This window comes from Rhinopithecus roxellana, chromosome 7, assembly GCF_007565055.1.
Source record: "Rhinopithecus roxellana isolate Shanxi Qingling chromosome 7, ASM756505v1, whole genome shotgun sequence".
NCBI classification, from domain to species: Eukaryota; Metazoa; Chordata; class Mammalia; order Primates; family Cercopithecidae; genus Rhinopithecus; species Rhinopithecus roxellana.
Genome location: NC_044555.1, coordinates 2,491,545 through 2,505,610, shown reverse-complemented (window position 1 = coordinate 2,505,610; position 14,066 = coordinate 2,491,545). Strand labels below are relative to the sequence as shown.

The 14,066-nt window shown below is 37.0% G+C and overlaps 1 protein-coding gene across 3 annotated transcripts in view; it reads left to right on the top strand.

The window, feature by feature from the left end:
* The window catches only part of DMD (dystrophin), a 2,245,117-nt gene that overhangs the window by 1,709,325 nt on the left and 521,726 nt on the right, over window positions 1–14,066 (top strand). For all 3 annotated transcript variants that reach the window (XM_030933724.1, XM_030933725.1, XM_030933726.1), the window contains one exon: window positions 4,967–5,156. In XM_030933724.1, the coding sequence (XP_030789584.1) occupies window positions 4,967–5,156 (190 nt within the window). The remainder of the gene's footprint in view (window positions 1–4,966; window positions 5,157–14,066) is intronic.

Here is a 14,066-nt window from a genome sequence, read left to right as displayed (position 1 = left end):
TCTATACAATAATTAAGCTCTTTAGGCTTACCTTGGAAAGTAACGAGTATCGGCCGGGCGCGGTGGCTCAAGCCTGTAATCCCAGCACTTTGGGAGGCCGAGACGGGCGGATCACGAGGTCAGGAGATCGAGACCATCCTGGCTAACACGGTGAAACCCCGTCTCTACTAAAAAGTACAAAAAACTAGCCGGGTGAGGTGGCGGGCGCCTGTAGTCCCAGCTACTCGGGAGGCTGAGGCAGGAGAATGGCGTGAACCCGGGAGGCGGAGATTGCAGTGAGCTGAGATCCGGCCACTGCGCTCCAGCTTGGGCGACAGAGCAAGACTCCGTCTCAAAAAAAAAATTAAAAAAAATTAAAAAAATAAAAAAAATAAAGTAACGAGTATCGAGTTTAAAGCCATTGGCAGAGAATGCAATAACCAGCTGAGTATACAAAGAGAAAGAAGGTAGGTAGAAAAATGGAAAATATCTTATGAAGTGATGATAGAATAACTCTGAATATGTTTGAAAACATATAAAGAGTTATGTGGATGTTAGCTTTAAAAATTATCTTCCATGCTGTACATTAGATCTGCCTTCCTCTTTCCTTTTCATGTATTATGTTGGGCATAAGAAATTGACGATATTCAACTCAATGGAGTCTTAGAGATTTATTCAGAAATACCATGGTGTGTGTGTGTGGCAGGGGTAGGGTTCTAATGACAGGTCAGAATATACTTATCTGATTGTCTCATTGATCATCAGGTCTTAAAAAGAAAATGGATGTGCTGAAAACATGCCTTCTGTGATTCTTTACCTTCCTGCAAAATTGTCTCTGGATAAACACTTTGTTTGGCAGGTATAGGGTTGCACTAAGCTTTATAGCTCCAACACTCTGCCCCTTCAGTAGATTCTTGCTTGTAACTGATGATAATGCAAACCTGCATTATCTATAGGTTTCCTTAAAGGGCAACCAAAAGTGCAGTAGCGATTCAGGCACAATTACGGCATGTGAGAATCCTCCATCTTGTTCCCTTTGGAGACCACATATATTTCTTAGGCAAGTATATTTTTAAAATCCTTGTTCAACGTGAAAATTCAGGAGGTCAGGTTCTCCCAGAAAGCAGATTCTGAGAAAGTGATTAGCATGAAGGAATTTTACTGGAGAGTGCTCTCAGGATTAACACCTGTGAGGGGAGGAAAGGCGAGGGAGCAAGACTGGGCAGAAGGAGAACCTGGGCTACCATACAGTCACGACTACAACACAATCAACCCTCCGCCTCTCCTTCCTAGCCTTCCCCAGGAGGATCTCTGAAGTCTGAAGGTAGGATAGTCCTTCAGAATTGTCCTGAGTTGCAGCAAGGGACCCAGGATTTCATACTCCACAACTCTCCCATCAACCAATACGTGCAGCCTGTCTCGGGGACATAGTAGGTAACTTTGGGCTAGGCACCTCTCTTTAGCTGAGGCCAACTTTCAAATAGGGATAACAGCTGAGGACTATCAGCCAGTAGCACTACCAGCAGCTGGGGTCAGAAGTATTTCAGTCCTGAAAAGGGATCTGGGCAGCCCAGCTTAGCGTCTACTACACCAGTCGTTCTCAAATTTGGTCTCTGGCAACTGTGATTCTCCAGCTTTAGCATATATTGGAAGGCTGGTTAAAACACAGCTTGCTGGATTTTACCCAGAGTCTCTGATTCAGCGGGGCTAGGCTGAGGCCTGGGAATTTGCATTTCTAATAACTTCTCAGACGATGCTGGTGCTGCTGGTCCATGGACTATGAGAACACTGTTTCAGGCTGCCCTTATTCACACACTGAGAACGGTACACAGTGCTGTTATGAATAGAATGAAAACCTTCTGAAATCACATTATTCCTTACTCCATCAAATTCTCAGCTATTTTTGTGCACCATAAAGCTGGAATAGCTGATTATAAAACTTTGTTATGTAAAAAAGTACTTAACCAATACAGTAGGTTTTGTTTGCAAAGCATTATTACAGTTTCTAATATCTGGTCATTGTTACTTTTAAAATTCAGCCAAATTTTCTCCAGGGCCTGTGGTTTGATAACTTGGAAAAAGGAATTAAAAAAAATCTAATTCAAGAACTTTGGTTTTTTTTCTAAACATATCTTTTTTTTCTTTATGATTCTTATTTTTACATTTTATTTATCATATAAGCCATTTAAACCCATATGGTTCAGGAAAATTTATAACTATATGATACATTTAGAGCATGTTGGATGCACAGATATGGAAATTAAGTATTCTTGACTCATTCTAGACTAGACCTGGCACAATTAAAATTTAGGAATTCAATGTACACACACACAGATTCCGAGAGAAATGTTGAAGCCGTAAAACCCCTGCACAAGCAGGAAACAATAGTCTTACCTATTATTAAAGAGGCATGTAAAGGAGCTCATTTGAGGAGATTTTCTGCTGTTATTGCCATTGAATTTTTAACGTATTTTCCAAATTAGAAAATATTCAGCCTGATGTTGTCAATATTTCAGACCACAAGGGTATCATTTAGGAAAATGGTTCCTTACTGTCCTGAAAGAGTTACTGTTCTTCCCTAAGGACTTAACAAAGTCCCTAAGGACTTTACAAAGCAGCAAACTTGCTGGTAGGATTTGACTGAAAATCGCATTGTCTCGGTAGAACCCTTTCATCTGATTTATGTGCATTGCATTTTGCAAATAACTCTTGGAAAGTTATTTACTAGTTACTTCCTCTGGAAGCAGAGGGTAAGCGGCATTTCTAGTTTAAGGATAGAGGAGCTAAGATGTAGCAAGTACAACTCATCATGAAGCTGATGCTGATAAAATGCACAATATTACATTCTCTAAGTTTCACTCTGCCACGGGAGATTTCATACTTTTAAATTTTTGTTTGAAATGGGACTACATTAGAAAATATGTCAAATGTCTAACCCTGCATTTATATTCTGGAATGCGACAGCTTATTTCTGTTCCAAATTTTGCACTGGAGATGGAGTAAGTCTTAAAGCAAACTGCATGAAACTGCCACTTTTGTAGGTCAAACCCAGTCAATTGTCAGCAGTTACACATGGTTCAGACTGTAAGGTGCATGCCCAATTGTAACATTGAGATTCTTGCAGTTGTTGCAGTAATTCTGAATTTTTCAGCCGTAATAAATAAAAAGATAAATGACTATTTTGATATTTCTCTTTGCGTTGATAGTTTGCCTGAAAACTAGATAAACAGGGAGCCGGCAGTCCACGTTAGCCCTTGAACTACACGAGGTTTAATTTATTTGCCCAACCAGCAGCCTACACTACGTTTCAGCTGTGCAGTATTAAAGTTTATTTAGGAGTTGATAAATAGCTTAGTGCAATGCTTACTTTTTTTCCAGTAGCTGCATCCTCATAAACCTATTCTACCCTCCACCAGTTAATGCAGACAGAAGATTTTTATCCAGTATGAGCACTGAAACTCCACTGTGGAAGACTGTGTGCTCAGCAAAAACCTCACCCATGATGAATAAACAGCTCTTCCGGGGGCTTTGCCGCCGCTGGCTCGGCAGGAGTTGTTTATTGCCTGGTTTGCACATCCCATGATAAAGTTGCTGCTGAAATAAATTGCAGTTTTGCATAATTATTGACAATCGCATCTTAACAAGCAATGTGTATCATAGTCAAGTGTTCAATTTTTTAAAATCCATTTTTAGCTTATGTTTAATCCCAGAAAGTGTTTGTGTAGTAATAGAAGGCAAATAAGACATTTAAATAGAGTACTAATTTCCTCACTGCAGACAAAGTTTACCTGAATCTTTTTCGATGGGACTGTTAATGCCTAAGGCAATTTTCCTTTCTAAGCTATTATTATATAGATATTTGCTGAGGGCATATGTGTATGTATCCACAATACATGCGTTAAATATATATATGTATGATCACAAATATGAATACATTTTTAGAGTTTTTGTCATGAAAGAGTTTGTTTCATCCTTTTAAAATATTACAGGAATGGGGAAATGGGATATGGGTAGAAGGAACTAACGTTTTGGAGTAACTGTAATGTATAACTGTATAACGTGTGGGGCACTCAACTTCACAGGAATTTTCTATTTTAATTCTCATCATAGCAATAGATATTGCAGATGAGAAACTGAGAATCAGAGAGGTAATATCAGTTACATGCCATATCACGTAATTGGTAAGGAACATTGGGAATTGAACTCAGATCTGCCTAATTTTAAGGCTCTACTCCGTTTTGTTAGACATAACATTTTTATTTTGGAAAATGCTCTCAGTTGTATGATCAAGTAATTAAATACAAAAATAACACAATAGGTATAACTAGAGTCATGCAAAATGATAGTTTGCACAAAATGATAGTTTATATGAAATGTTATTTCTCTACTTGTTAGTCTTTCTTCCTTTGCCCTCCAATCCCCTTCTTTTTGTCTTTTCCTCTAGTCTTTTCCTTTTGACTCTAGGTTTGTATTTTCTTGACTTTTCTCCTTGCATATCAAATGCTTGTTTTCTGCCTCAGACCAGCATCAAAGACAAGCATGGTACAGGGATTTTAGGGTTTTAACTATAAAGGTTAGTCTCAAATTTGGCAGTATATTAAAAATAAGCTTTCAAAACTGACCAACAAAAACTACAAAATTGAAAAAAGATTCTTTGAACTTTCAAATGAACTTGCAAATGTTCAAATATATGTATCTATTTCACATATATATATAAAACCTCCTCTGTGGAGAGGGGTTTATAGAAATCTGTAATTGTCATTATTGCATGCCTTCCCCCATACAAATGCCTTTAGGTTAAATAAAAATGAAAGTAAATAGACTGCACAATATTATAGCTGTTGCTTAAAGGAAGAGCTGTAGCAACAACTCACCCCATTGTTGGTATATTACAATTTAGTTCCTCCATCTTTCTCTTTTTATGGAGTTCACTAGGTGTACCATTCTGATATTTAATAATTGCATCTGAACATTTGTTCCTTTGCAGGGTGAGTGAGCAAGAGGCTGCTTTGGAAGAAACTCATAGATTACTGCAACAGTTCCCCCTGGACCTGGAAAAGTTTCTTGCCTGGCTTACAGAAGCTGAAACAACTGCCAATGTCCTACAGGATGCTACCCGTAAGGAAAGGCTCCTAGAAGACTCCAAGGGAGTAAAAGAGCTGATGAAACAATGGCAAGTAAGTCAAGCATTTCTGCTTTAGCGCTCTTGTGGATCCAATTGAACAATTCTCAGCATTTGTACTTGTAACTGACAAGCCAGGGACAAAACAAAATAGTTGCTTTTATACAGCCTGATATATTTCGGCATTTGGACAAAGAGGAGAGAGGCAGAGAGAGAAGGAAACATTATTTATAATTCCACTTAACACCCTCATCTTAGAAAAAGTACATGCTCTGATCAGGAAAACAGGAAAACATTTGCATATAAAACCAGAGCTTCGGTCAAGGAGAAACTTTGCTCAGAGAAATAACTTAGGGATTGGTTTATTAAATTTTAAAAGTTGACATTTTTGAGTGTTTATTTAATATTTTACAGGGAAAGCATCTGTATGAATTGTCTGTTTTATTTAGCGTTGCTAACTGAATCAGTTTCCCTTCATTACTTTCAAATATATTTTGAAATGTTAATCTGGCATTTTGTAGCTTTCTTCCTAACATGATCTGTGAAAATAAGAATGAGATGGCTAAATTTGTCATAGTTAATGATCAAACAATTTGCAGACAATTGTTTTTCCTAGAAACAAAAATTATTTCCATAAAGTTCCATATGCATAAACAGTGAAAACAGAGTTTGGGGTAGTTTTGTTTAAATGGATTCTTGGTGAGAATCATATTCTGTAGTACAAGGAAGCTCTTAAAGTTTATTCTCAATACCTGGTATAATTTTCCTGAACTATTATGGAGTTTTATTATGTATAGTTGGTTTTCCTGACTTGATATAATAACTGTACTAGTCTTTCAAATACAATTTGGATATAAATCATTATAATAAAATGATTTTTTCGATTAACTTTATTTTTTGATATTTTTAAACTATTATAAAAAACATGATAGTATATTCTAGTTTGAAAAAATAATTCCAGAATCAAGTCACAATAAGCAGAAGTTCCTCTCCTCTCTTCCTCCTATTATTCTCCTTCTCCTGTTTTTCTTTTTTGATGTGATAGTTGATCTACTTTGCTGCTCTGGTGCATAGGAGTAGGTAACAGTGGCAATTTATGGCTCCTGAATTTATCATTCTTGCTTCATCATCCTGCTTTGACCCCACTTTCTTCTCCAAAATGCATGTTGAGTTAGTTTGATCATTTGGAGGTAATTTGTTTGGAAAAATACCAGACTTTATAGATATCTCCCATGGCTTGTGATAGAATATAAGGGCAATGCAAATATAGAGTTTTTTGCTCACTCTTAGATGTATGGTTAGACAATGTACTGCTGTAATGTATTTGGCTTAGGCTATTTCATAAATAAAATTTTATTGTATAATATTGCAAATGCTGATAAAGTCATTCCAGAATTTTAATAGATACATGGGTTTCCTGGCCAGATGCAGTGGCTGACGCCTGTAATTCCAGCACTTTGGGAGGCTGAGGCGGGTGGATCACCTGAGGTCAGGAGTTCGAGACCAGCCTGGCTAACATGGCGAAACCCCGTCTCTACTAAAAATACAAAAATTAGCCAGGTGTGGTGGCCTGCGCCTGTAATCCCAGCTACTTGGGAGGCTGAGGTGGGAGAATTGCTTGAACCCGGGAGGCAGAGGTTGCAGTGAGCTGAGATGGTGCCATCTCAAAAACTAAAAACAAAACAAAACAAAACAAAACAACATGGGTTTACATTTTACTCGTCAGCTATGATAGGTAAAGAATAAACTTTGGTTAAGTCTATTTTTAGCAGATTACTTTGAAAAAGAATAGCCCAATGACTAAAAAATTATTTGATGTCCAGGACTTAATAAATCATCTCTTTAAGTAGTGAATAATTCTAGTTGAGGGCAAAAACACATCTATTTTCTACTATACAATTTGTATTTATATCTGCTGTATTACATAATGAAAATTTATCTGTATTTCTAATCTTGAGAAACTGCAAGCTTATGAATCATTAAAGGGAAGATTCACCATGTGTCCTAACTATATTTACTATGGATGCATGGAAAATAAGTATTTTATGTTTAGATTTCTGATCCCTCTTTCAAAAGCAGTTGGAAATCATGCTGAGAAAATGTCTTAGCTTATCCCATGTTACTCAAGAAAATGTATTTATTCGTTTTTGTCCAGTGGCTTAACCAAACCAAAGTTTATTTGTTGCTCACATAAAGTCCAATGTCGATCAGGCTACTCTTTTCCGTCTTTGAGCTAGGGCACATATTACACGCAACTTTCAGTGTACCTGAGGTAGAAAAAGAGAGAGTTTGGGAATAAGGCAGGGGCTTTTTACTGCCTCAACCCCAAAGTGATAAACTATATTTATTCTCAAAATCCAGATAAAACTCCCATAGAGCTCCTGAAAACCTCAACATTTGCTTCTTAACTATAGTAAGGTTAACTAAGATTCCAAAATTATTTTAAAACAGAGACAGTTTCCCTCTTCCCTGGCAGCTAATATTGTGTTTTCTATAAATTCCACTTGCCTGAGGTTTAAACTACATTTTATGGAATGAAATGACATTTATAGCCAACTCTGATTTTTAGTTAGATGGTTGGATAACGATCTTTTGATGAAAGACTTTGAGATGTCATGGTAAAAACGGTAAACTACTGAAACTATTGATTATTGTTAATGGCACATTTCAGCTGATTGAATTGAGTCAAGAAACTGGTGTTGAAGAGCAACAAATAGAAATGTCAAGCTTGAAAGTAAATAAAACAGCATACCTTAAGAGATTACATGCAATTTCAGTATTTCAGCTAAATGGAAGTGTTTGCTTCTTTTCCCTCTATGAATTTTTATTTTGAACAAAAGGAATTTTCTGTAATATGTGTGTAGGAGAAAAGTGAAATGGCATGTTTTTCACTTCATTTGAAGAAGCTGGTAGCATTGTATTCATAGACTCATGCTATATAGCAATCATAGTTCTCATATATTAAAAAAAGGAAATTTGAAATGCCTAGCCAAAGCAACAGTTCTGCCAATAGATTTTGATATGTCTGTCTACCCCAAAAGTAGTGATGATTTACTTCATACAAATGCTACTGAATGAAGAGAGAGGGTGAAAACCTTCACAAAATGTGTTTTTCTCTGTCAATCCATTTTTCTATATATGGAGACTCCAGCTCTTGTTAGACTACCTATCACTTTTGTCTATCAGCCACTTCCTAAGATATTTATTCTCTCAGCAATAATCATAATTCATACATTATTTAAACATATGTGTAATATAAAGCATATACCTTCTGAATGGAATTAACATGATTAACTCTTCTTTGAAAGACATTAGAACTTCCTCCCGTATTATAAAAAGGTATAACTCACTTTCTTTACTAAAATCAAGAACATTACAGTCGTCCTTGTACTTCAGGATAAGGGGATGTTTCTTATAAATATTGTTATTTCTGATAGGCTAACTGGATTTTTAAGCAAATGTATTTTTATAGAACGCAATATAAGGCCTTTAGAGGTGAAAGTTTCAGAATGTTTAAATTGCAGATTTATCCTTTATATAAAAAAATCCATATTCATAATTGAATCAGATTATTTCTCTGTCCACAACATTTTCTGCTTTGGGCCTAAGAGAGCTGACAAAGCTGTTCATGGTTCAAAGTACTACCATAAAACCCTGGGTAACTAACTGAAAATGGAAAGACTCCGTGTCTTTCTGAATATTTCACAAGAGTTTCACAAATATTAAGTGGTTCTCTAAGTACCCCTGAGAGATCATTGTAATATTAGTTTGTAAAGTCGATGTGGGGATGTGGGGATGTGGTGACCTTTATGATGGTCATAAAGGTGGTGTAATTAATATATTTTTCTCAGCAAGACAAACTAAGGAGCAATAAGTATATGAGATTCCTTCATCTGTGATCTGGGTCATGTCTCAGGCCATATCTTTCAAATCACTCCCTTCCCTAATCTCATGTTTTACCTATGTCTCCTCTCAATCCCCTCATTATAAAAATTTTCTCCTGAAAAATAAAACATTTCCAGAGAGACAGGTTTGATAAACTTTGAATTGTACATCTGAGTACACCTATGAATTAAGGTATCTTTGATTTCTAATATGTTATGAAAATTGGGCACAGTGGCTCAGGCTTGCAATCCCAGCACTTTGGGAGGCAGAGGCAGGCGGATCACGAGGTCAGGAGACCGAGACCATCCTGGCCACATGGTTAAACCCCATCTCTACTAAAAATACAAAAGTTAGGTGGGCGTGGTGGAGCGCACCTGTAGTCCCAGCTACTCAGGAGGCTGAGGCAGGAGAATTGCTTGAACCCAGGAGGCGGAGGTTGCAGTGAGCTGAGATGGTGCCCCTGCACTCCAGCCTGGTGAAAGAGGGAGACTCTGTCTCAAAAAAAAAAAAAATTTTAAAAATAAAATAAAATAAAATTGGAGAAGTTTCTCACCAAAATTTTGGCCCACTGATTAATTCCGAAGAAAGAAGAAAGAATGCAATCTTAGTAGCACAATTAGTACCTTGAATAAATTGGAGTATCATATTTCTTGGACCATCTGAGAATGCAGAGGCAATTTAAGGGCCCCTAATTCTGAGAAGAAGAAACCTTTAGTGTACTCCTTCCTGTTGCTTTAGTTTGAATTGAGTTTTATATGTATTTTTTAATCTTTCCATTTTGATTGTTGTCTAAAGAGTGTGAAAGTGAATTTTGATATTTTAATTTGCCTGGTGATGAATGCCTTCTGCTCTGGATATTTAAAAATTATATACATATATGTGTGTGTGTGTGTGTGTGTGTGTGTATATAATTTTTCTGAGAACTTTTATTAATTCAGCGTATCTTTGCTAAACACCTGCCATGTGTCATGGTGTTAGGTCTGGTGATACAAACACGTTCAGAGAGATGATTTTCTTTCTTTTTTGGGGGGTGGGTAAGAGAAAGAAGGCTATACAACAGAAATTTATCTCTCTTAGTTCTGGAGGCTGGGATTCCAAGATCAGGGCCCGGTGATGGCCCCTCTTCCTGGTTTGTAGATGGCTGCCTTCTCTCTGTGTCCTAACATAGCAAAGAGAGAGAGAGAGCTCTGATGACACTTCCACTTGTTATAAGGGAACTAATTCCATCATAAGGGCCCCAAGAAAGGTGCTTTTCAAAAACAGTTCAGTAAAAGTACTGGGTTGTATAATCAATTTAATGAGTATCAATCCATATTTTTAAGATAGAAATGAATGAAATTAATAAAATAGAATAGAAATAAGGAGTCCATCACTTTTAAGTAAGTTTCAATGTTGTTCGCAAAACTTTGGTTCAATGGTTTGTGTGTGTGTGTTTGTGTCTCTGTGTGTGTGTGTGTGTGTGTGTGTGTGTCTGTGTGGACATACTGGATCACTATGTAACATATATTCAAAAGCCTCTGTATTTTAACATTATTTCTGCCTTTGGGAGGTTCACATTCCAGAGGTGAAGATATACATCCTAAGACAAAATTATAATAGCTTAATGAAAATTACAGTAGAAAGCTGAACGGGGTCTAGCAAAAACAGAAGACTAGGCTAAGTCTTCCAAAGAGGCCAGGAAACTCACCTAGAACAGTGGATTTTAACCTTGCTTATGCACTGGTGGAGATTTTTAAAATCTCTCTACTCACAATAGATAGCAATTGAATTGAGCATAGCATGTCCTACCAATGAATCTATTGTCCAATGAGAACCTCTGTTTAGAGAAAGTCACCTTAAGGCCGGGCGCGGTGGCTCAAGCCTGTAATCCCAGCACTTTGGGAGGCCGAGGCGGGCGGATCACGAGGTCAGGAGATCGAGACCATCCTGGCGAACACGGTGAAACCCCGTCTCTACTAAAAATACAAAAAATTAGCCGGGCGAGGTGGCGGGCGCCTGTAGTCCCAGCTACTCGGAGGCTGAGGCGGGAGAATGTCATGAACCCGGGAGGCGGAGCTTGCAGTGAGCTGAGATCCGGCCACTGCAGTCCAGCCTGGGCGACACAGCCAGACTCCGTCTCAAAAAAAAAAAAAAAAAAAAAGAGAGAGAAAGTCACCTTAGAGGAATTGTTAGGAGTTATTTAGGTTCATGGGATTGAAAAGAGCATTTGTGATAGAGGAAACAACATATCCAAAGGCTTTGTCAGTGTGGTAGTGTGAGAATCTGAAGGAACTTGGCTGGGGTATGGTTGCTACAAGAAATGAAATTAGAAAGATCAGCTGGGGCTAAATTGTGTGGAAAGAAGCATGATGTAGCAGCTAGAGTATGTACCTTGTAAGCAGGAAGACCCCTTATTTAGCACTTACTAGCTTATCGTCTAACCTCTGAGTCCCAATTATACTCTTCTATACAATGAGAACATCACCGGATTTTGTCAGGATTAAATGATAAGATACATGTAAAATGCATACCAGAGAGACAGACTATTGGACTCGAAGGGCTCAGTAAGTGTAAACTGGCTCTCTCTGCCCCTTGCCACCTGTTTTTAAGACTCTGGACTTTATCACTTTAAGTCATAGCCTAGTTCTAAGCAAGTAAATGGACTAATCAAACTTATGTTTTTGAAAGATCATTCTGGCAGTGGTTAGGAGAATGAATTAGAAAGGTATGAGACCCGTGAAGGGACAACAGTTAAGAAGTTATTTCTGTAACAAGCCAAGCAAGAACTGATGATCAAAGTGGTGAGGTTGAACAAACAAAACAGATATGTGAGCTATTTGGAGATAAAATCAACCCTGTCATATATTCTGTGGGAGGTGGAGGTAAGCAGAAAATGTGAGGTAAAATGAGAAATCAGTGCCTACTTACCACTTGGCATGATTGACTGAAGGGAGTATCTTCGCTCAATCATGAGTTGCAGAATTCAAGATGGCAAACCGTTGTGAGGCGCGAAGTCAAGAATGTGTTTGATTTTGAGGTAACTGTAAGTGAAAAGTCAGACATGAAAACATTACCTCTCTTGAAGCAGTTGTGAATGTAAATCTAAGGTTTGGAAAAAGATCTGGGTTAAAGATTGAAAATTGAAGGACATCAACATGGAAGCCATATAAATAAATTATATTACACACAATTTTTGGCGTTATTTGAATTTCTCCATGGTCCACTCAGAAAAATACTTCAAAATGTCACCAAAATGTTACTTACTGTAGTACAGAATTGGTATTAAGTGATACTATTGTCCATGTTATTCAAAAAGACATAGTTATAGGGACCCTCTTAATAAACTAATTGTGAGAAAGGCAAAGAATTAGCAAAGCTTTGGCATAAAATTTGTATCATGGGCCGGGTGTGGTGGCTCACGCCTGTGATCCCAGCACTTTGGGAGGCTGAGGCGGGCAGATCACCTGAGGTCAGGAGTTCAAGACCAGCCTGACCAACATGGCGAAAACCCGTCTCTACTAAAAGTACAAAAACTAGCCAGGCGTGGTGGCACACGCCTATAATCCCAACTACTCGGGAGGCAGAGGCAGGAGAATCGCTTGAACCTGGGAGGCAGAGGTTGCAGTGAGCCAAGATCGTGCCATTGCACTCCAGCCTGGGTGACACAGTGAGACTCCATCTCAAAAAAAAAAAAAAATTATATCATGGAAAAAGTAAAAGTCTTTGCATAATGTATCCAAGATGATGAAAAACTGTTTTCAATAAGATAATTCGTTTCTTCTCTTATATAAACATGGAAATTTTTATTATTCCTCTTATTCTCATATTGCTACTATAAAATCCCCATCCTCATTCACAATACTACTATCTCTACGCTCGATAGATACCAATTGAATTGAATGCAGCATGTTCTACCCATGAATCTGTTGTCCAGTTGGAACCTCTGACTATAATGCTCAGGAATACTCAAGACTCACATGATTGTCTTCTTGCTATATTTAGTTACTTTATTATTTTCCAGTTTGGGACCCTGAATTCCTATAGATCTCAGAGAAAATCCGAAACGAAATAATGAAAATAATTAGAAGTTAGAAAAGGGAGTCAATGGGGACAAATGTACAAGACTGGTCTTTCATCTCCTACAGAAAGAAAGACTGAATACAGAAAATTAGAATCCACTTTTGGTTCAGTAATGAAAAAAACAATCACCCCAATTTAATGCAATATGAGTTTAGCTATTTGATTATAAGTGTTGTACCATTTTGGACCATGTTACCATGGTAACATGAACCATGTCTCATTCATACGTAAACATGTTAATTGTATTAAAACCTTTAAAGCCTACTTCTGGATGTTGCCATTACATTAAACAATTATCTAGAATGATACAAAGTAATCACTAAATTGAATAACTTTGTAAATCAACTATTGGATTTTGTAATTTTATATCTAAAAAACAAAAGAAAAGCCCACATTGGTAAGAAGACACTGTGCACACTGAAAAGTCAATTTTGTTAGCCTCTAATAACCATTGTCTTTTATTCCTTGCAGAGCTTTTGTGAGGATCTTATAAGGTAATAAATATAAAAGCACTTTGAAAAAGCTTTCTAGTAAAAGGTCCTTATTAATTTTATGAATTGCCATTAAACAGAAGTCAAACCAAAGATATAAATCTAATAGTATGCTCTTAAAAGTCAATGGATCAAAGTTATATTAATTAATAAAGAGAATAATAACTAAATATTTCGTGTTTCATAATTGGCACAGTATTTTTACTTTCATTTTCTAATTTGATCCTTAGTGAAAACTTGTGGTGTTGGTACTCTTATTATTTCCATTTTCATTTGAGAAGAATAAAATTGAGAGGTTAAGTAATTTATCTATTGCTACTTTTTAAAAAAACAAGTAAATTTTATTACTCCTGGTTAGGAGGGCAATTATATAAACTAAAATCTTGTCACAATAAATGTTTACTTTTCTGGGATTAAAATCATAATGCATTTTTCAATGATTAAGAGAGGTAATAATAATAATAGCTACCTTTTCAAAATAGTTACTATGTGCCAAGGTGTGTACTAAGTGCTTTCCTTGCATGATGTAA